This window comes from Xenopus laevis, chromosome 5L (genome assembly GCF_017654675.1).
Source record: "Xenopus laevis strain J_2021 chromosome 5L, Xenopus_laevis_v10.1, whole genome shotgun sequence".
NCBI classification, from domain to species: Eukaryota; Metazoa; Chordata; class Amphibia; order Anura; family Pipidae; genus Xenopus; species Xenopus laevis.
In genome coordinates this window covers 120,349,378-120,373,382 of record NC_054379.1, presented here as the reverse complement: position 1 = coordinate 120,373,382, position 24,005 = coordinate 120,349,378, and the positions used below count along the sequence as shown (strand labels likewise).

Genomic DNA, 24,005 nt, shown 5'->3' with positions numbered 1-24,005 from the left:
TAACATAAAAATAATGCATTTGTTTTGCTGGTAGAAACTTTTGCATATTTAAATTAGGCTTTGAGCCCTGTGGGAATGATTGGTTTCATTTAGCATGACCTCAAACTGGAATACAGCTCCTCTCATGCATTGCAATTACTTTGACAGACAACCTACACAGCAGAGAGGAATGGAAGTTATGGCAGGTGAAAATCTTGGACCCTTTAGCATCAATCTAGACATCAAACAGTAGACACATTAAAAGACTATGACAAAGCTTAATAAGTCACACTGGCAGACTCCTAAAATGAACTCACTCAACCCATTAACAAAATAAAAGTCTAATTCCCGTCAGGAAACTTGGACAAACTGCGGAGATTCTTAAGAGATCAAAGGTAATGGATGGCACTTAGGGGTAGAAACGCTTGTCCATATACAGTATATATATTTTTATTTCACATTTTTATTTAAGGTTCTAAGATCAAATAATCCCCTTAAAAATACCCCCAAATATTACAGGATTCAAAAACACAAGGAGTATATTTATCAAAGAGTGAAGTTAGAGATAACCACAGTCCGCTAGAGTGAAATACCGCCTCTCTCCATTCATTTCTATGGGATTTTAAAGACGTATTTATCAAATGGTGAACTTTCAATTTCACCCTTTGATAAATATGCCTTTAAAAGTCCCATAGAAATGAATGAAGAGAGGCGTTATTTCACTCTAGTGGACTGTGGTGATCTCTAACTTCACTCTTTGATAAATATACCCCATAGATGGATGGCTAGAGCTATGGATGATTAAGGGATGCCCAGCAATTTGATCACAGTTATTAACAAGTTGTTAAGGAACTTTTAAATGTGCCAATATGTCAGTATTAATGAACTTGCTTTAAACAGTTGAATATAATTCTTTTCTAAGGGGTGTTAGTGTTCAGCAAAAGTAATGATCAGCAGGTTATTGTTTTCAAACAGTATACTACAGCATTTTTTCATTAATTGCTAGGTTGTGTTTTATATTGTTTTTCTGAAAATTAGCTGTCTCCCTCTCTTGCTTCCCAGTAGCGGCTCAGTATACTGAGCCGCATATTTTTTATATTATTAAAATGTGATTCTTTTCTCAGCAGCTGCAAATGAAGCCCCTCAGTTGCATCAGAGAAACTGTATCAATTAGTGTAAGAAATTAGCACAGTTTAGAAGGTTTGTCACCTGGCTTACTAAACTGCTACTGTACTATAAAAAAATGAAAAAACGAATTTATCTTTAAAGGAAAGCTATACTCCCAGAATGAACACTTATATCATATTAACTGGCCAATCATAGACTTACATGACATTCAAATAATAAATTAGTTAGAATCTACTTTACTCCTATATCCTACTGTATATTATGTATTCATACTCAAAACAAGGCAAGCAATCTACAAAGGTCACTTGCTTAGCAAATACATTGTACCCTTCACTTAAAATACAGATTTAAATAAAAGCCATAAACAGAGTTAAAATTTTTCTATTTTATTTGTTGAAGCGGGTAAAAATAATATGCTGTCAAGCCATCAAAGACTGACATATGTAAAAAAAGGAAAGGTCACAATACAAAATAAAAGAATGGCATGAATTTAAATATAGGTCAGAACATAATTATCTTAGTAAAACATACACAAAACAGTGTAGTGCAATTATGTGCCAAAGTCAAAAAAAGGCCTGACCAAAGTATAGATAAAATGCCAGCCACTAAAAGTAATTATACAGTCCAACAAGATGAAATGTAGACACATTTGAATTAAAAATGTATTAAAATTATGGCATTTTGAGGAACCAAAAGTTATTTTTTCTAGAACACATATGGCAAACCACTGGTTTGTGGACCTATGGGTTTTCCTGACATTTCATAGGGTGAATGGAAGTCACTGGTGAACAGTTTTTTCACCATGAAACAATCATAAAGTCATAGAAAGGCCTACTGTCAGTAAACCACATTTTTGGAAAAGGAGAATTCTAAAACAATTGTTAAAACAGGAAAGTGACCTAATTTAAATGCTTAGTAGCATAATAAAATGGAAATTAGCAGACAAGGAACAGCCAATCCTAGTGGTCTGTAACTGAACAAATTGGGGGGGGGGGGGTTTATCACCAATTCAAAGCTGTCATTTGTTTAGATATGTCACACCCATGGAATATAGTTGACCATTAAGATTTTTTACAGTCCCACTGACCAACTATTGCCAATTTTATGTTTGGAAGATTAAACATTTTGAAGTGAACAGGGTCTCCAAAATAAACAAAAAATGTCAGTGTCATAGAGACTTCATTTAAAACAAAATAAATGGCACAAAATTGGTGGTAAGTTTGCCCATCACTAATGATAGCATATATATATTGAACCTAGTTTATTATAACTAGAATATGAGAAAGCAACTATTTGTGTTACAACTTTGCTAAAAGTATATCCTGTGTTGGTGGCTGCAGCTTTGCATGACGTTTTCATTAAAAGCACCAGCTCTTACCTTTGTTGGCTATTTAATTCATAGTCATCCTCAAAAACCAAACAAGCTGTAGATTCTTCAAGCTCTGCATCTGGAGTCTAATTAAACATCAGAAAAATAAAACTAATATGACTCAATATTCCCTGAAAGAAACTAAGTGGATTCAGTACTGAATATAAAATATTTTAAATAATTAACATGCATTTTAGATTTCTTAAGTAAAAGTTTTGGTGCCAATTTTATCATTGTGAAATGAGTTATTTTTCATCATTATTTATTATTCATTAACTGAAAAGTATCTAAGAGAGGAAAAAACAGTTCATTTAATATATGATGGAAATCTAATATGACGTAAATGGGCAAAGGGAGTGTAGAAGAAATTCAAATTAATAGTAACCGATTAAGTTGTAGCCTGGCAACTGCAGTGAATGTAGATAAGTACATTGGAGAATCATGCTTGTTTAATCATGCATTTCTTGTCATGATCTCTGACCCATTTTGATATATATTTTACTTATGGTGTATAAAAGTGTGCAATATTTTCACGATATACAATATCTAGTAGAATTAAGTCAAAGGCAACTGGACATATAGGGGCAGATTTATCAAGGGTCGAATTTCGAAGTAAAAAATACTTCGAACTTTTTTCATCGAATTTAGGGATTGAACGATTAAATCCTTCAAATCAAATCAATTTTACTTCTACTTCAAAAAACGTAGAAAAATGCTGTAGAAGGTCCCCATAGGCTAACATGGCACTTTTGCAGGTTTAATTTGGCGAAGTATTGAAGTTGACGTTTTTTTAAAGAGACAGTACTTTGATTATCGAATATTCGAATATTCAAACTATTTTACTTCAAATCGAATTCAAAGTACATTCGAAATCGTATTATCCTATTCGATGGTCAAAGTATCCAAAAAATTACTTCGAATTTCAAATTATTTTACTTTGAAAATTCCCTCGAATTCACTTCGACCCTTGATAAATCTGCCCCTTGGAGTTTTTTTTAAAAAAAAAAACTTTTCACCACTCATCCAAGTGGCTTCTTCAGTGGCTGCAAGTGGCTGCTTCAAGTGGTAGGGAATTGTCCAGTATTTAAACACTTGAGGGTAGTAAAGTCACAGACATCCAATCATAATGGTTCCATTGAACTTCAGTAAGATGTTGGCTGAAACTCATAGATGTGTGCGCTTTCACCTTACTGAAGTTCAATGGAACTATTGTGATTGGATGTCTATGACTTTACTACCCTCAAGGGAACAAGGAGCATAGTCGAGGGTCAGGCCAGGTAGATACCCATCAGGCAGAGCAGTACACCAACACTGTACAAAATCATAATCCACAAGAATGGTCAGTAAACAGGCAGAGATTGGTACAAGCATCAAAGTAGTAATTCTATGTAATGTAACAAATCATTACCAATTACCTATTGCAATGTATTGTGACATTTTGTGCTAACGTTTGCGCTCACTGTACATACAATACAATGTAGAGAGTGTGAGCTAAACATAACTTTTCCTTTATTACCTTATCTAATTCCACAATCTTCAAAGCAGGGTTATAGCTCACATCATTCTTTACATGTATCTCCGGCTTGAACAAAGCAACACAATGCTCATGGTCTTCCATTTCTTCAGCTTGAATGAATAAAGGCAAGTTGAAAGTTAGTGCAAAGTAATTTACCATTAATGAGTAATCCAATTTTTTCAATCAGGTCAATAGTAAAACAGTAGAGGCCTACTAACCTGTCAGGCAATCGCTCTCATTCAGTTCATGCTCTAATGCAGAGGTCGGGAAACATTCACATTTATCTTGCTGCTGGCTGCCTGCACGATTCATTGGAGTTCTAAAAACAGAGTATATAGATACATCTGTATCTGCAAGGAATGTCTGATTTGATGGAGCAAGTGACTTGACAGTTCATAGCTGGCAGCATGATTACCAATGGTTAATGCATTATTTGGCAAAGTGCAAACACATTTAAAGGTTTCTCTTTCCAGCATAATTAGAAGGTTAGTACCAGGACAACTTTACAGTAAGTCTAAAAATATTCCTACATGTGTTATGTGTGAGTCATAAGAATGAACACCAGAGATTTATTTTACACGAGGCCTACATAACATAACTCAGACATAAATCTTGTTTAAACTTCACTGTGAACTTACTGTTTACAGGGATAGTTACACTTATAAATAAAAGGGTTTTCTAGGCATTTAGAAATAATGTACTATTATCATGCACTAGTAAAAAATATTTGTGTCCTTCATTTATGTAGCAGTGAACTTTTCTGCTTATACATAATTCACATCAATCCCAATAGAAAATTCTGTGGGTTTTTTAAAGCTCAAAAGTAGCTCATTGTGAGCTCTCCAAGCATCAGTTGCTTGATAAGCATGTACACTCATGTTTGTTGGTCAATCCTATAAAATGTAATAGGTGGCGATTTTAAGGAGTTATTTATTATGTGCAGGATAGGGTGCAAAGGACGGCACAATCTGCAAATACAGCACAGATTTCATTTAGCAGAGCTACAGTATAATGTCATTCAGTGCAGGGTAGGCAACACCAGCTGGTGCCACAATGGGGCATTGTATTTACCACGTGGTAAGGACAGGGCTGCCTTATGCCTGCTGATACTGCACTCTGCACCATGTCCCATATGTTTTATCCAGCTAGAGGAGAGCACAGTAAGACCATGGACAGAAATGCAACATCTGTGCAAGATCATACTAAATAACTCCTATAAAGTTTTGCCTCCCACAGAGCTACAAATCCCAGTGGAGGTAATTATCCTGTGTGCTTTTGCCATTTAGTGGGGTCAAATCATATTCATGGCTCCATACACAAATATAAAAGGTGACTGCTGCTGCTGCTAAAATTATTTATTTGCAGTTCTGGATAAGACCTTATTTGTTAAAATGAAGCAATGTTCAAAGTGCAGAAAACAGGTAAAAAGATGAATGTTTCTGGCACTTGTCATTACTAATATTGAAGTGACAGCCTATGGACATTAATTTTGATGCTCCCAGACTGGAACACAAAGATTTGTGTCTTGTGCTTTTTGTGGTGTTGGCAGCATTTACCAGTGAAGCTAATAAAGGGGCAGTAGGCAGGCCCGATATTTGTGGAAAGGCCACCTAGGCCCGGGCCTAGGGCGACAGGATTTTAGGGGGCCGGCATGCTGCCCAACCACACCCACATTAGTTCAAAACACTGGGGATGCACTTGTGATATAATAATTTTTTAAATTTCCTGTGCGCCAATCCCCATTGCTCCTGTCCCCCTGGAGGGGATAGGGGCGACAAACGGCAGTGGGCCACTATGTAAATATGGCCCTGGCAGTAGGTGGCATATGGGAATCTTCTGGCACACAACTCATTCAGGAAACTCAATGCATAGACAGAGATTAATGTAAATTTACTCAAGGTACCAACTACTATATATTCATATACAGGGATCCATTATCCAGAAATACGCTTTCTCAGAAAGCTACGAATTAGAGAAAGGCCATCTCCCCTAGACTCCATTTTATGTAAATAATCCAATTTTTTAAAACTTGTTTCCTTTTTCTATGTTATAATACTAACTAAGATATAATTAATCCTTAGTGGAAGCAAAACCAGCCTATTGGGTTTATTTAGTGTTTACATGATTTGTAGTTGATTTAAAGTATGAACATCCAAATTACGAAAAAATCTGTTATCCGGAAAACCCCAGGTCCCGAGAATTCTGGATAACCAGTCCCATACCTGTATAAGTGGAAAGCCTTATATTGGTACCCCCAATCAAAAACTGCATCCTCTTCCCCTGTGAGCAGTCTGGGAGAAGCAAGGCATTAGGAAGCCCCTGCTTGAGGCATGTGTTAAGTTACAGTGTTCACATGTATCTGTCAACAAAGCACCCATGCTTGATTTCTGCTCCAGCACCAGGCACAGAACACAGCACCAGAACAAAAAGGCCTAAGTGCTTTGTGCATGGGACAAAGGGGGGGTTATTTATCAAGGTCCGAATTTATCTCAATATCGGCTGCTACAAACTCCGATCTAACCCGCTTGGGTTTCTAACGCTTATTTATTATTACATTTTCCTGAAAATTTGCTTTGCGGGAAAAGCTCAGATTTTCACGATTTTTTCGTGAATTTTCCCCGAAATCTCAGAAAACATTGTGAAATTGCCCGAAACCCCAAACACAACCAAAAATATATGGGACTGTTCCCATTGACTTTTATGCAACCTCAACAGGTTTGAGATGCCGTCTTTTTATATTCAGGCTTTTTAGCCCTCGGGCTGATTTTTTTAAAAGTCAGATTTTATTAAAAAAAATCACAAATTTTTCGGATTTCTGGGAATTTCGGGTATTCTGAGCTTAATAAATAACCCCCCAAGCGTCTCAGTTTTACAGCCCATAGTGCTCATGCACTTGTACATTGCCCTTGTAGATAAATCTTAAAATGCAAATAAATTAGTTTTACTTTATGGTGTTACTGTGCTTTTAATTCAAAGAATCATGTACTGTAAAATACATATAAATGAGAATCCTCACTGGGGTAACCTAATGCTGCCCTTTAGTTGTAAGCGTATCGCACTGTCAAAAGCCTTTACATAACATACAACATTGTTTAGAACCCAAATTTCATGCCGAGTGCATAAGTTATTATGTGCTTGGATAGTCTTCACTATCAGGGTAATCCACGGGGGAATTTCAGAGCAGTTGTTTGAGTGGGCTGTGTGCCAGTGCAATGAGAAAAGAAAACACATAAGGGCTGTGACTGGAAAGCAAATGAATGACTTGAATATTTAAATAGTTCTAGGTTTATCAATGGACAGTACATTCTGAATTTTCATTGCGCTGCATTATACTATTTGTTCACTGCCTAACTTACAGTTCGAAGATTTTTTAGTGGAATAAAGTATTCATTAATACAATTAACAGCTCTCGTCCTCTACATTAAAGTACTGATTGTCCTTTGCCAGGTTTCATTTTTATATATAGGGATATTTTCTATGCTACAGTATAAACAAGTTGTACTAATTGAAGGAGCATATCAGTCCATGGGAATGTAAGATACATGGAGCTGTTATTCTCACCAGCAGCACACTGGTTTTCTTCTGTCAGTTAAAGTTACTCTGGAGAATGGCTACAATATGCACTTTGAAACAGGTGAAAGCTTTCTGAGCAAACAGAATGCTTCTTGTTTAAAAAAAATGAAAACTGCTCTTCAGAAGGAGCCTTGCTTACTGTACATCTATCTATTGTATGATTCAACTCTATCTGTGTCAGATAAGGTAGAAATACCTATTACACAAGTTAAAAAAACAGTCACAATTACTCAGTGGCATACAATGATATGAAAAAAAAGAGCGCAGCCTCTTCCACACCAGGTATTGGGATTTTTAGGGTATTACTAAGAATCCTTAGTCCTACAGTAAATCCTAAATTAGCTAATCTAATGTCACATGACAAATAATAACACATAAGACTTAGATTTAGTGTTTCATCACAAAATGAGGCAAAACTAATGAAGCCATGTATGAAAATGGGTTCAGCGCTATTAAAACCACAATCAGCAGCAGTAATTGTGGAGTTTATTATTATTATTATTATTTTCTGCATTCTCTTTATTGCACCATATTAGTGAAATGTTGCCCCTCTCCTCTTTACAACATTGTATACATTAATGTTTCTATCACAACTATGTTTTTCACCCAGCTGGTATTTCACCAGTCAGGCAATAAATCACAACGTGAGGCCCGTGCCAGTATTATAAATTTACCTGTTCTGCCCTTTACTCCCTCCACAGCTATGCCCACAATTTCTAATGCTATTTTAAGTCCAATCCCCACTTCCAGCATGTTCATCTATCCTAGTCCCCGCCCACATGATGTCACAGTCCCATGTAGCAGAGTATAAAATAAAGGTTTATGTCACCTTATGGCTTTAAATCCCAACACTTGCTTATTTCCTGGTTGCTGGGCAAAAGCCCATGTATGTACTTTAGCTTTGTTTATTAGCATATCTACGGCCATTGACCATCTGGCTTATGACCACTTCCTGCCACTCTTTATTATATTGTTTGGCAAGGGGTGGTCCTTTCTATTTGGCCTTCAGTTGCTCACCCAACTGGATGCGTTCCAGGGAACCTGGGCTCAACAAGACATAGTAAAGTGTTCTGTCCTAGATTGACTCTACCTCTACTGAAGTATGGTGCAGTGACAACGTGAACAAGGTTTTAGTCAGATACAGTTACTTTATGGTATAGCATATTCTAAGTGAGACAGATAGAGTTAGCTAGTAAGAGCAGCCTGTGCTCCAACTAGGAGAGATACAACAGAGTAGCTCTCCTCTAGGCTCTGCTTGCCTGAAGCACGTACTGAAGAGGGACATAGTCTTCTCACTGATCCATTTCTGCTGTAGGGGTCCAGACCACATGAGGCACTGAAATTCTAGAAGTGAACCGTAAACTATCCAAGCTATCTCCATATGGTGTTACATTGTGCTTTCTTCTTGTTCACTGTACTGACAATTGGTCATGTATTGCTGCTCTGTCTCATTATTGGATCTGTGAGTCTATTAACCCTTTGGAATTATCTTGGCCAATGAAACCTGTTTAGTTTTGTTGATTCTAAGAACCTCCTATCCCCCTTTATTTTATATTAGTCAAACAGAATAAGTTGTAGTTTGACTATATCTTCCCCACATAGCTAAGGCCCATCCTGGTTGTTATAGTCCAGTGTAACCAACATTTACATAAAAGACCCATACAGCATAAAACATTAGTAATTTTCAATATTGCCATATCACAAATTTTTGGCAAAGAAAACCGAGTTGGATTCACCCATCACTGCCTGTTGGCCACATTTATCAGTATAAAGCTAAGGCAACACAACTCTAAGGCAAAGTGACACTTCATTTATTATATTATCAATAACTTTACCTTCTGTGTTTTTTAAGCATCAGTTTCTCCATATAGGTAAGGCTGTTTTCTGCAAACTCCACTTCAAATGGCTTTGTGATCACTGTCATAACAGTCTGTGATTCCGAATTTCCAGTACAATCTATGGATAAAAGTGTGTATTTCAGTGTCGTAATGATAACTTTTGGGGATACACATCTGTTGTCATGCAACACAAGGCATAATCATGGGAATTACAGCTTTATACATTCTAAACATATTAATAAACATTGCAGCAAAGCTGTAAAGCTTCACCAAGAGATCTGCATTCACCCTGTAAATTTAAACTATTTTGGTATAGCAAGCAGGTTGGGTGAGTAGCCATTTTTTAACAACAATCCATTTCCATTTATTCTAGTCAATTATGATCATCTTTCATTTGAACTCAACTAGCAAACAACAGAATGGAGAAAAAAACTGAAATTATCAAAAGAACACAAAAACCCTGAAATTCTTCCATTTTAGCAACAGAACATGGCTGACATTTTTGTTATCTGCTGGAAAATTGTCCAGTCTTGAATAGATCTAGGCCCCACAAATAACATTATACACAACATCTCAAGCTTGGGACAGGCTGTGTTCAGTTATTGCTGCAGCATAACACAAAGCAAACATAGGATAAAATTGCTTTAAATATTAAAATATTTCAAGCAATGACCAAAATACTGAAGCAGGTTACCCTATCCATATACCCTATATTTATAGCAAACAACCATCAAAGAATCGCTGTCATCCCCATCGGTAGATCTTTTTTTAACACAAAGGCATTTTTCAATGGACCCAATTTGTACAATTCTTGTAAAACATAGAAAGAGTGGATTGAGATATCAAGACATGTTGTTTATAAAGCACAGGTACTGTATATGCTATAAACAGCACCAATACGTGTCCCTAATATTTTAGACTTGTCTACAGTAACTGTAATAACTGGGAGGTTGTGCATTAACTTGCCTGCAAGTCAGTGTCTATAAAGCATGTAGAATTACTATTTGGGCAGAATAAAAAGCTCTGGCACTAGGGGAAAAGGTTAAATTATTAGCAAATACAAATACAGTTCAGATCAAACAAACTAGGATTTTGTCATTTCTAAACTACAATCGTTTTGAAAGGTACAGACTCAGCATTCACCACTTTGGGACTGCAATGAGCATAAAAATGACCTCTGAGCCAAGTGAACCTGAGAAATGCAGTGTCAGACAATAAATACAGAGGTACATGCTGGCTAGGCATTGGCTTCAGATCATTAGGTCTGCAGCATGTCTTAGGCTTCACTTTGGTCACCATTCCAATTGATAAGATTCTTTTTTCAAGTCACACTAGCTTATCCTAGGTTGATATTTGGGTACAAAGCCTGCCATCGGATTCAATGCAAGATCATTTTGGTTTCTTTTCAAACTTTATAAACCTTAAAGGGATACTGTCATGGGAAAAAAATTTTTTTTCAAAATGAATCAGTTAATAGTGCTGCTCCAGCAGAATTCTGCACTGAAATCCATTTCTCAAAAGAGCAAACAGATTTTTTTATATTCAATTTTGAAATCTGACATGGGGCTAGACATTTTGTCAATTTCCCAGCTGCCCCATGTCATGTGACTTGTGCTCTGATAAACTTCAATCACTCTTTACTGCTGTACTGCAAGTTGGAGTGATTATCACCCCCTCCCTTTTCCCCCCAGCAGCCAAACAAAAGAACAATGGGAAGGTAACCAGATAACAGCTCCCTAACACAAGATAACAGCTGCCTGGTAGATCTAAGAACAACACTCAATCGTAAAAACCCATGTCCCACTGAGACTCCTTCAGTTACATTGAGAAGGAGAAACAGCAGCCTGCCAAAAAGCATTACTCTCCTGAAGTGCAGGCACAAGTCACATGACATGGGGCAGCTGGGAAATTGACAAAATGTCTAGCCCCGTGTCAGATTTCAAAATTGAATATAAAAAAATCTGTTTGCTCTTTTGAGAAATGGATTTCAGTGCAGAATTCTGCTGGAGCAGCACTATTAACTGATTCATTTTGAAAAAAAAAATTTTTCCCATGACAGTATCCCTTTAAGACTGATGTACGGCTATAGGCAGCCTCTAAACTGTTCTGTGCTAGTTTATTCTACACCATGATTCTGTTGGTTAGAATATATATAGCAGAAAAACACAGTAAAATCTAAAGTACATATACACTCTGTTAATATCATGTGCTTCACTGAGGAAGACTTGCAATTATCAAAAAATAAATGTGAAATGGGCCTATTAAAATTTCAATGAAAAAAAATATCTGAACAGAAAAGGAATGTTCAGTCTAAAGTGAGAAAATCCCATCTACCTGCACAACAAAAATATTTATTAATAAAAAAGGCCATGGACTTAATTTACTAAACTTGTTTTAAGCTTAAAGGAGAAGGAAAGGTAAAAACTAAGTAAGGCTTATCAGAAAGGTCCATCTAAATATACCAGTAAACCCCTAAAGTAGTGCTGCTCTGAGTCCCCTGTCAAAAAAAACACAGCATTTCTTTCCTTCTATTGTGTACACATGGGCTTCTGTATCAGACTTCCTGCCTTCAGCTTAAACCTCATTGCCCTGGGCAAGAGCATGCTCAGTTTGTTCCTCTTTCCCACCCCCTCCCTTCTCTGCTGTAATCTGAGCCCAGAGCAGAGAGAGAGACTAAGGCAGGAAGTGATGTCACACCACGTTAATACTGCAGCTCCTATCCTAAACAAACAGAGCTTCTAGAGCTTTTTACTCAGGTATGGTAAAACATTATACAGAATAAATATAGCATTCTAGCTTGCACTATTGCAGCTAATCTATTGGCAATAAAATGCCTCTGTAGCTTTCCTTCTCCTTTAACATGCAATAATGATTATACTAATAAAATTGTGCTTAAGATATCAAAATACATTAACAACTAAAATTCTAGCAAATGGAAATCAATTACAGTTTTCATAAAACACATCCAGACAGAAAGAATTGTTTTCGCTGTGGAAATGATGCCCTTAGACTTGTATGGCATCGCACATCAGAAAAAAATGACATGCGTCAAAAAAAAATCGAGTGTCAAAAAAATGTTGACACCCATAGACTATAATAAGTGTCGCCAACATTTCGCCAGCGGCAAATTTTTGGTGAAGCAAAATGGTCAATAGCCTATAATTACTATTAAACAAGACATTTCATTTCACATAGTTCCTTCCATAATATACCTTATAAAGGCTACAATTTTAGACACCCCTTGCTTTAAGGAATATTGTAAACAAACCTGAAACAAGGAAGTCATACTAAGCCTTATGGCCTCGAATTGTCTTCTGTACAGTGACTGAAATCCCCTCTCAAACCTTTCAGTAAACCACAAAAGACTACAGAATCATATGATCGCTGAACTCAAAGGCTGCCTGATCATGTAGCCTCAAGGTATTCTGTAGCTGATTAAGAGAAACATTGGTTTAGATCAGGCATATTCTACCTGTGGCCCTCCAGCTATTTTTAAACACCAACTTAGAGACTTGTGGTTCAATAACAGCTTAAAGGCCTCAGGTGGGATTTCACTGTTTTTAGACTAAAGAAGTGCCTTGTGTGAACAACACTGAAAAAAAATCATACATTTGTATTGTGTGGAAGTCCTTTAAAATAATTTTTATCTGTAAATGAATAAGTCAAGCAGAATAACCAACACAATATTGAATAATGTAATGTAAAAGGAAAACCATGCCTGTTGCTGCTTTTAGGGAACATTGCTTCTTTTGGTTCTCCTGCACTCCCCTCCTCCATTCCAGCAGGACATCATTAAATGACTTAGCAGATTCTTCCTCATTAAAAGTTCCATGAAGCAATGATTCCTTGCCACCAGAAGCATGCCTATTTATTGCAACTTTGGGAATCTGTTACAAGGTAAGAAATTACTATTAAAAAAAAAATTCATATATAGTTCAACTCACTTTCTCAACCCAGAGATTGTATGCCAGAAATCTGTGTGTACATTTCTCATATATTTTAGGTTTACGGATTTGGGAGCTGTCCTCTCAGGTAGAACCAAAGTAGAATGAAAGTAATTAAAATAACCCACATATCATAACAGGAAAGATACCACCCCATGGTACTTTGCAATGACATTAAATATTACCTGGGAATGGTTTTTATCATGTTCCTCATAGACTGTGGCTTAATGACCCTTCAATGTACAAGAATAGAAAATGACTGTTGCTTTTTTTTATTACTGTAGCACTGATAAGACTGCTGGTTGCTAATTTTCCATTGCAAAATTGGTTAAAAACCAATATTTTCATAAATCTAATTATTTTATTATGTTTTCAAAAGCTCTCTTTGTCTTTTTGGCAGGGGGGTCTTTCAATTAAAACTATTTGTCTTTTACCAAGTTAAAGGACAACTATGCGGTTTATATTAGCAAGCACAAGAAAAGACTGCATGGCACGCACACCATTAAAACTGTTCCAGGTAACCCATGCAAAGTTCTAAAAATGATCACCTTATTTCCCTAAATTATTAGACTTGTGAGGTCATGAGGTTATCTCACCCTTGTTCTTCACAACTCAGATCACACTTATTAACAGTAGTGGCACATAGGGCACAGTCCAACCTGTGTCTATTGCTTGACAAGTCTTTGCAAGCATTTATCATGCCAGTTAGTACGGGAGATTTAGTGCTCCATGTGCTATTACTCTTAATCAGTATGATTTGAGTTTGCAAGAACAAAGGCAAGATGATCTTTACTTATTTCTTTCTGTTATTTTTAAAGACATTGACATGCAAGAGTAACAAACCTGATTCTTTACTTCTTGCTTCTCATTAAAAGCAGTGAAACCAGTAGACACTGTGTTGCCACCACTGGTTGGCTTATCTTTATCAAAGTCTTTTGGCTCATCAGATATCCTTTCCTTACTTTGCTGTGAAACTTCTCTCTGAGTTCTAATCTGCAAACATGAAATATTATAGGTTCATTATCATATAATTTTACTGCCGACTTCAGGATTTTCTACTGTTTTTGTGACCGTTTGGCCACAGTGGGCTGCTATCTACAGCATCTCAATTGCATTTTACACTTGTGATAAATAGTATAACAGATCTTACTGTGGAAAGACTTACATAAGCCAAAATGTTTATATTCTCTGTACATTCTATATTTCTAGTGAAAAAGAGAAAAGTAAACACTATATAGAGTTTTCCCTTTAAAACAATATATAAATTCAAACAAAAGAATAACACTGAAGGTAAAAAGTAATACGAAGCACCTAAAGCTAAAAGAGTCTGTTTACCAAACGGTGAACTGAAAGTTCAGCACACTTCATAATTTTTTTTATAACTCTAAAAAGCTTGCAAGTTACGCTGCAAAAATGAGGCCCATAGACTACAATTGGTGAAAAAATTTTGCACTTCAAAAAAAATGTTGTTGCCCAAAGACTTCAATGGATTACGGTGAATTTTTGATGTTTCTAGAAATTTTGGCAAAGCAAAACATGTCAGATTTACCCATCCCTTTAACAAACATGCCCCATAGTTACATAAAGGGCAGCTGTATTAGTACAGATATGTATGACATGTTATCCAGAATGTTTGTGACCTATGGTTTTCCAGATAAGAGATCTTTCCATAATTTGGATCACCATACCTTAAAACTACTAGAAAATCTTTTAGACATTAGTTAAACCTTATAGGATTGTTTTGCCTCCAATATGGATGCATTATATCTTATAATTACAGAGAAAAGGCGAATCATTTTTTTAAAATTTTTAATTATTCAAATAAAATAGGGCCTATGGGAGATGGCCTTCCTGTAATTTGGAGCTTTCTGAATAACAAGTTTCGAGATAAATGATCCTTTACCTGCATGTGAAAATGTTAGACTTCAACTTTTTGTCACCAGGAGAAGATAAATTTAGCTGATCAACATTTAGTTGTTTTGTATTTTCGTATGTTTTACAATTGTTTGATGGCAAATCGTCTTGCACAATAATACCTGTACATATATTAAGCTTTTTATATTGTAGTTTTTAACATTATAATAAACTGTAAGTTTATAGATAAGTGCATCCTGCACAAGTGCATTGAGGGAGGACAAGTATAAGCATATAGCCCACTTTAATCAGTACAATTATTGCACATACTGATTGTGCCCGCATCTGCCCTTGAAGATTCTGTTTCATTTTTAGAAGGCATAATATTCTGTCCCTTTGCATTCCTGTGTCCGAGCATTTTTATGGCTTTACTTGTATTTTTGTTGCATGCCTCTTCACGTTCCCCTGTTTTGTAGTTGCTTATGAGATTGTGGGATTATGGTTCAATGAACTACATGCCAAATATAATATACCAGAGGGTTTATTTACTTTATTTGGATCAAGATTAGGGTTCAAAAAAGATTCATAAAACATTGTGTTTTGCAAATGTTCAGGCAGGGTTAAATGGACTTCTCATTGTGAATCTCATCATTTAATATTTTCCTAAGTAGCTTATTTAGATGCTTCACTGGGCAGCATGATGCATTTTAACTTCAAAAGGTTGCAAGTAAGAATCTGAGCATTCACAGACTTCAAAAGAATGAATGTTACTGGTATGCTACCAATGAAATAAAGGACTACCACTGTTCTACCAATGAAGTAAAGAACTACCACTGTTAGCAATAATTTTGATACACACAGGCAAGTATACATATAATTACAGATGTGTTAACTTGATTTTACTCAAATCACCATTTATACCTCTAGCAAAAAACTGAGCAAGGAGCATTGTCAAGTTGTAAAAGGGAGTGTTTGGGCACTGTCATAGGTGATTCCTTATATCACCCAGATTAGACTACTGATATATCAGTAATTATTAAAATATATTATTAAAGGGAAACTATCGCGGAAATGAAAATTTAATACACAGTAAGCTCCATCATACTGAAAAAAGAAACTTTGTAAATACAATTAAATAAATATTCTGCATCATTTCTGAAATAATGAAGTTTATGTTCTCTATCCCTCTCTCAGCATCTCTTCATTCTGTCTTCTTGAAGTAGTTGGGTGTCAGGTAGTCACTGACAGTTAGATCCAATATATCTTATAGGGGGGCTTCCTTTCCTAACAGATGAATTAGAGTTCATTCAAATAACTGATTCCAGTACAAACATACAATAACTACCTTTTACACAAATTCTGCATAGAGAGAGAAATGATGTCTGATGATTTTCATAGAGTGAGCTCTAATACATCTTCTATGCAAAAGGAGCCCCCCTGTAAGATATATTGGACTGTCAATTAATATCTGACACCCAACTCCTGCATGAAGAGAGAATGAAGAGAAACAGATGCTGCGAGAGGGATAGTAAAGATAAACTTGATTATTTCTTAAACAGAACAGACTTTTTAATTGAGTGTATTTAGAAAGTTTCTTATGTCAGCATGATGAAGCTTATTTTCATTTTCGTGATAGTTCCCCTTTAAAGATAATGAGCACTGCACTTGCTTCTGACATGATATTAGAGAGCCCATACAGGCTTGCAACTGGGAGTTTGGGTACAAATTATACCTGTGCATTGGTGATATCAGACATACTGCACCTGAGTAAGTCAGAGGGCCACACATTTGGCCACGTCAGCAAAAGTGTTGCAGAACATAGTTAGTGCTAAAAGGCTTCTTTGCAAAGGAAAGCTACTTTTGAAAATAGGAAATACATGAAAAGATTCATTGGAAGCAAAAATGAGAGAACTTTTTTGTTTTATATTTTTTGGTTGTGGTTGTGGACAACTTTTTCTTTTTAAATTGTATTTAAAATCTTGGAATGATCATGGTACATTTTACTACATGTAGTACTTGTATAATGGTGTATGTTACAAAAGGGATCTTGAATAGGTGAAACACAAGGGATTGTTTGGAGAATATTTTGGAACAGGTGTAGAGATGGAGTGGAGATAAAAGCTGCCAGTGTTGGGGCAAAAGATTTGCTGGTAGGTTGAAAAAGCCTGACAGAAAGATTTGACATACACATGTTAAAGGCTGGACTGCCCAGAATGGAATAAAATCTGAGTCAAAACCTAAAGGCTGCAGTTGTAAATCTACATGCCCAACCAGCATGATCTAATCCATTGTTACTCAACTTTAAGTCGATAATTACTTGTCATAGCACATGTTAAAAGCTGGATTGTATTTAGACTGATAGCCATTAGAATGACTTTTCAACAAAGGTCCACCAGTTGAACAGCCTTGATAACTAAGGAGATTCTACGGAAACAAACTTGACAACTTCTTTTGAAGAACGTATTTTTAGAGAAATACACATGGGTGGGTATTGAGTGGCTCCTACACATTTTTAAAGCCTTAGCGACAATTACAAAGTATAGTTTGTTGTAGTATGTTGTTGAGAGGCCAGACATTAAGAAAACTGTGAAAATAAAACTGCTGAAGTGTAATCTTTGATGTGTTTAAATACCTAATCTGTTCATGTCATCCTCCCTTGCTTTAGATTGTATTTTATGTTACACTGCAGATATATTTTTCTTTATCTCTTTTAGATATGTGAAAATAGGAAAACATGTTATTTCATCCACAATAAATGGTACTTCATTCAATTGTACACTTGATTGTTATCATCTAATTGGTTTACTGTGAGGGCCTGTAGATGTGCAAAATCTTTTCAAGACAAATACAATTCAGTCTTGTTGATCCTTAACACTCTATTACACACTACTCTAAAGAGTTTGCACGTTTGTCACAATAATAAATATATAATCATAGTGTTCTGAACTCTGAAGTAGGAACATCAATGTGTGATAGTGGATTTCGCATAGATATTCTTGATTGATGAAATACTCATCTTCATAAAACCATGGAATTAAAAGCTTGCTCGTTTAAACAGACATTCTTAAATAAATTGTCCCATTACGGCAAGTTTTCTGCACCATTTCAATTAGATATCTTGACAGCAGTGGCTGGTGATTGGTAAAATATAAATGTTTCCACTGCTTGCAACAGTTTTCTGCATCTGGTTAATATACTGTACATCTAAACCCACAAATATTAAAAATTGCAACAGCAACATCATATTGGAATCAGTTAGGGATTTAGCAAAATCTAAGAATTAAGACTGAACATTAACAGTAAATCTTCTTTAAGGCTTGGTCTGGATTAAATTCCTTTTCTTAATTGGAAAGATTTAAGACAAGGAAATCAGCGATACTAAAAAAAGAAGTTGTTTTGATTTTTTTTGCATATCTTGCCTGTTTTATATATTTTTAATACTACTATGATATATAAAATTAGTAGCAGCTATGTCAGAGATCCTCATATAGTCCAAAAGAATAGAAGTGCCTTCTTATGTCCTTTTGGGGCATCTGGATCTGGCACAAAATATGTTTAGCCCAGTAGAGCACATTTACTGGGGTCAAGAATGACCCCTTTAAAGGCTTAAAACCAGAATGGAAGGGAAGGTCAAGGACAGAGTAGGGGAGAGAGCATGAGAGGGTATCAGAAATAAAGGGTAGTGGGATAATAACTAGGCAGAAATGATTAAAGAAATGATTTAGTTAACTTTAGTATGGAAATAGAATGGCTCATTTAAGCAACTTTCAATTAGCCTTAATTTTTTTCTTTTTTTTAGAGATTTTGAATTGTCTTCTACTTCTGACTCTTTTTAGCTCTCAAATGGGAGTCACTGACCCCATCTAATAAAAATGCTCCATAAGGTTACAAATGTATTCTTTTTTTATTACTCGTCTTTCTATTCATGTCCTCTCCTATTTATATTCCAGTCTCTTATTCAAATGCATGCATGGCTGTTAGGGTAATTTGGGCATTACTAACCAGATTGCTGAAAGAGCAAACTGGAGAGCTGCTGAATAAAAAGCTAAATACTGTAACTCAAAAGTAAATAAGTAAATAAGCACTTCTATGAGAAGAAGCAGATCTTGGAGAATAAAAACTTCTAGTCGTCTTAATTGATTGGGAATTTATACTCTACTGTATGTGTTTTTGTTCAAGGGAACAATGGAACTTCCTGATTTTCAGCTCTCTAACTTTGAGTTAGTCAGAGATTTGAAGGGGGGCCACATGGGGCATAACTGTTTAGTGAGTTTGCAATTGATCCTCAGCATTCAGTTCAGATTTAAAAGTAACAGTTATGACGTATATTCACCCCCTCCTCAAGTCACTGATTGGTTACTGCATTGGTAACCAATCAGTGGAAACCAAGAGAGCTGACAATCAGGAAGTAGTGTTCTGGCTATTAAGTTAGATATCCGCTCACTCCAGCCTTTATAGATTGTATTTTATATTACTAACTATATTAGAAACATTTTTTATTTTGCACAGCCTACTAAATTACAAAATGACCCCTTATCAAAGGCCACACTACAACTACCAACATCATTGTACCTTGATAATATGATGAAAGACTCAGGGAGTTGCAATCCAGCAATATCTGGAGCCAAATGTTAAGCTCTCTTGTATTGGGTTATTGTTTTTGTATGTAATCTGTATGTATATGTGTGTTGTAAAAAAAGCTGAGATTCTGAACTCATATTTTTCATCTGTCTACACAAATGAGGAACCAGTTAATGAAGGTTTCCTTCTTAACAGTCCCAATTCTAGTAATACACCTAATCATGCATGGTTCACAAATGAGGAAATTCAAAAGAGACTGGAACATGTTAAGATAAACAATGGTCCGGGGCTGGATAGTATTCCTCCCAGGGTGCTTAGCAAGCTTAGCTCTGTGTGACAAACCTCTTTACTTAACTTTTCAGGATTCATTGAGGATTCATCTGGTATGGTGCCAAGAAACTGGCGAAATGCTAATGTGGTGCCACTATTCAAAAAGGGATCCTGTTCTCAGCCTCAAAACTATAGGGCAGTTAGTCTGACGTCAGTGGAAGGAAAACTTTTTGAAGGTTTAATAAAAAATAAGATACTGGACTTCATAGCAAATGATAATACTATGAGTTTTTGTCATCATGGTTTTATGCGTAATAGATCTTGCTAGACTAACTTAATTTCTTTTTATGAGAAGGTGAGCAGGGACCTCAATTCTGGGATGGCAGTGGATGTAATTTACTTGGAGGGGTTGAAGTTGAAGGACTTTGTTTTTTTTCAACCCGATTTAACTATGTAACTATGGAGCAAATTTACGAAGTGCTGAAAATTCACCAGCGACAGCTTTGCAGGCATCGCAATACTTCGCTAGGTGAAAATTCGCTCAGACAATGCTAATTAACTAACATGCGAAGTTGCGTCCAGGGCCCCGAAGGTTGGCGAAGTTGCACTAGAGTTAATTCAGCAAGCAGAGCGAAGTTGCGCTAGTGTTGGCTAATTTGCATACGGCGGGAAGATAAAGTTGAATGGACTTATATGTTGCAGCAAACACATTACATTACACAAGCCCAGGGAAGCTTAATAAAAGAAAATAGCGTTGTTATAATGCCCTACACATGATCCCAGTATATAGTTTTTGTGCCATATGTTAGGAAATGTAGGGGGTAAGCCGGGTACCCCCGAAACAATTTACGCTCTTTTGCAGACTTTCACCCTGAAAAAAGGAAAAGACACCAGAATTTTTTGGGACTTAGAATAATTTTCAACTAAATCTACTCTATTGCACTTCGCCTAGTCTGAGGTGGCGAAGTCAAGTCTGTGCAAGAGGTAACGTTCAGTAAAATCTGCAGTCACATCCCTTCGCCAGAGAGCAACTTCATCTGGCGATTGAGTGCAAACGAGCGCCTGCGTCAGTCTCTTTTGCCAGCGTTAGTCACTTTGCCTTTTAGTAAATTTGCCCCTATGTATGTATGCTGTATGTATACACCCATTTATTGCACAGAGCTGTGAAATATGTTGGCGCTTTATAAATTCTTAAAAAATACATGCTAATAATAACAAACAAGCGATAAATAGTCAACCCTCAGTATTTATGTAATTTAAAAACCACTACAACTAGTTCTGCAAATAACAGAGTGCCAAAGATTGCCTTCTACATTCATATTATTTCCCCTTCTAGTATAACAAGATTTTGTTGTAACATTTTTCATAGAATACTGGAAATATTAGAAATGCCGTATACCATATATCGATATGCGACACAAGCTAAACAGCTGGCAGAAACGCTATTTTAGCATGTTCTACATGGGGGAATATGAATAATATAAGCTAAACAGAAAAAGAAAGGTTGTTTGTTAACTAAAATCAAAACATAATTTTTATTGTTCAAAATATTTTGGTAATAAATTATCTTAACCCTTTAAGTGCCAGCAGAATTTCACATTTCTGGTACGCGAAATGCCAGACGTTTTTTAAGCATTTGGTACTTGTTCAGTTTAACAAGGTTTTTCTGTAGGAAAACCTCCATGAAACTAGGAAAATTATATATTGTTTTTTTCGTTATAAATTGGACTTTGACATGCAAGTGTAATTTTGCAACTTTTCTGGAGATTTAGTGTGTATTTTGGGTGAAATATGTAAAAAAAAAATAAAATTATTAAAAAATGGAGTATATCTTGAGTTTTTTTTCCACAGAAAAGTTGATTTTACGAGCATTTTTTTTGTGTTTGTAAAAGCCGTGATCCTGCCAAGTCCAACGATACCAAATATGTATCAGTAACCCACTTTTTTTGTCCAGGAGTAACCCCCAAACTAAATCAGCATTTTCTAGAATTTTACACCAGAACAAAGTAGATAAGCACATGTAACAGTTGATGCAGCATAACTTATATGTAAATTTAAATTATCCCTTCAAGTTTGGTATTTTTAGAAACAACAGACCTTCAGGTTTGTAGGGGTGCTGTATTTTTTACTCAAAATTGAAATACATTTTACCAGCGCATCATGAAATTTAGAGCTTTTTTGTTGCATTTTTAGTTTTTTTCTAAAATGTAAACTTAGACGCAGGATCAAATGTAAATCTGACAAAACAACACGGTTATAAATGTTGAAACCACAGACAATTTGAAAGACAAACTTCTCATGAATAAAACAATACCCCATATGTATGGATACACATAGAGACGCAGCCACCAAACACCCCAAAACAGGAGCAATGCATAAGGGCAATTGCAGTTGAAAATCTGGGGACTGCGCTCTATGTGTACTACTTGCAGTTTTTCCATCTAAACACCCCCAAAATGTGAAATAACCCCCACAAACCATACATTACCGAAAAGTACACTTCTTCAGCTATTCAAAGATGCCATTCTCGCTTTTCTACACGGAGAATTGTGGCCGCAGTCCTTCGTAGAAGTCCGAGACTTGGCCTGAAATAAAGGAAAAAAGATATACAAAGCTAGATTTCTCCCTAACTATCCATGGTAACTACCAAAAACCTGCTCAATAACAATCTGCAAGTCCCCCTGAATGAAATGATACCCCCTATGTATGGATACACATAGAGACGCAGCCACCAAACACCCCAAAACAGGAGCAATGCAGAAGGGCAATTGCAGTTGAAAATCTGGGGGCTGCGCTCTATGTGTACTACTTGCGGTTTTTCAGTCTAAACACCCCCAAACTCTGAAATAACCCCCACAAACCATATATTACCGTAAAGTGCACTTCTTCAGCTATTCAAAGACGCCATTCTTGCTTTTCTACACGGAGAATTGTGGCCGCAGTCCTTCGTAGAAGTCCGAGACTTGGTCTGAAATAAGGGAAAAAAGATATACAAAGCTAGATTTCTCCCTAACTATCCATGGTAACTACCAAAAACCTGCTCAATAACAATCTGCAAGTCCCCCTGAATGAAATGATACCCCCTATGTATGGATACACATAGAGACGCAGCCACCAAACACCCCAAAACAGGAGCAATGCAGAAGGGCAATTGCAGTTGAAAATCTGGGGGCTGCGCTCTATGTGTACTACTTGCGTTTTTTCAGTCTAAACACCCCCAAACTCTGAAATAACCCCCACAAACCATATATTACCGTAAAGTGCACTTCTTCAGCTATTCAAAGACGCCATTCTTGCTTTTCTACACGGAGAATTGTGGCCGCAGTCCTTCGTAGAAGTCCGAGACTTGGTCTGAAATAAGGGAAAAAAGATATACAAAGCTAGATTTCTCCCTAACTATCCATGGTAACTACCAAAAACCTGCTCAATAACAATCTGCAAGTCCCCCTGAATGAAATGATACCCCCTATGTATGGATACACATAGAGACGCAGCCACCAAACACCCCAAAACAGGAGCAATGCAGAAGGGCAATTGCAGTTGAAAATCTGGGGGCTGCGCTCTATGTGTACTACTTGCGTTTTTTCAGTCTAAACACCCCCAAACTCTGAAATAACCCCCACAAACCATATATTACCGTAAAGTGCACTTCTTCAGCTATTCAAAGACGCCATTCTTGCTTTTCTACACGGAGAATTGTGGCCGCAGTCCTTCGTAGAAGTCCGAGACTTGGTCTGAAATAAAGGAAAAAAGATATACAAAGCTAGATTTCTCCCTAACTATCCATGGTAACTACCAAAAACCTGCTCAATAACAATCTGCAAGTCCCCCTGAATGAAATGATACCCCCTATGTATGGATACACATAGAGACGCAGCCACCAAACACCCCAAAACAGGAGCAATGCAGAAGGACAATTGCAGTTGAAAATCTGGGGGCTGCGCTCTATGTGT

General features: G+C 36.4%; 1 protein-coding gene across 2 annotated transcripts in view; it reads right to left on the bottom strand.

Moving 5' to 3' along the window:
- Positions 1-24,005, bottom strand: part of zbbx.L (zinc finger, B-box domain containing L homeolog) — a 93,318-nt gene that overhangs the window by 20,845 nt on the left and 48,468 nt on the right. For both annotated transcript variants that reach the window (XM_018263738.2, XM_018263739.2), the window contains exons 8-13: positions 14,191-14,340; positions 13,122-13,290; positions 9,401-9,521; positions 4,211-4,311; positions 3,993-4,102; positions 2,486-2,562 (exon numbers count right to left, since the gene is read on the bottom strand). In XM_018263738.2, the coding sequence (XP_018119227.1) occupies positions 2,486-2,562; positions 3,993-4,102; positions 4,211-4,311; positions 9,401-9,521; positions 13,122-13,290; positions 14,191-14,340 (728 nt within the window). The remainder of the gene's footprint in view (positions 1-2,485; positions 2,563-3,992; positions 4,103-4,210; positions 4,312-9,400; positions 9,522-13,121; positions 13,291-14,190; positions 14,341-24,005) is intronic.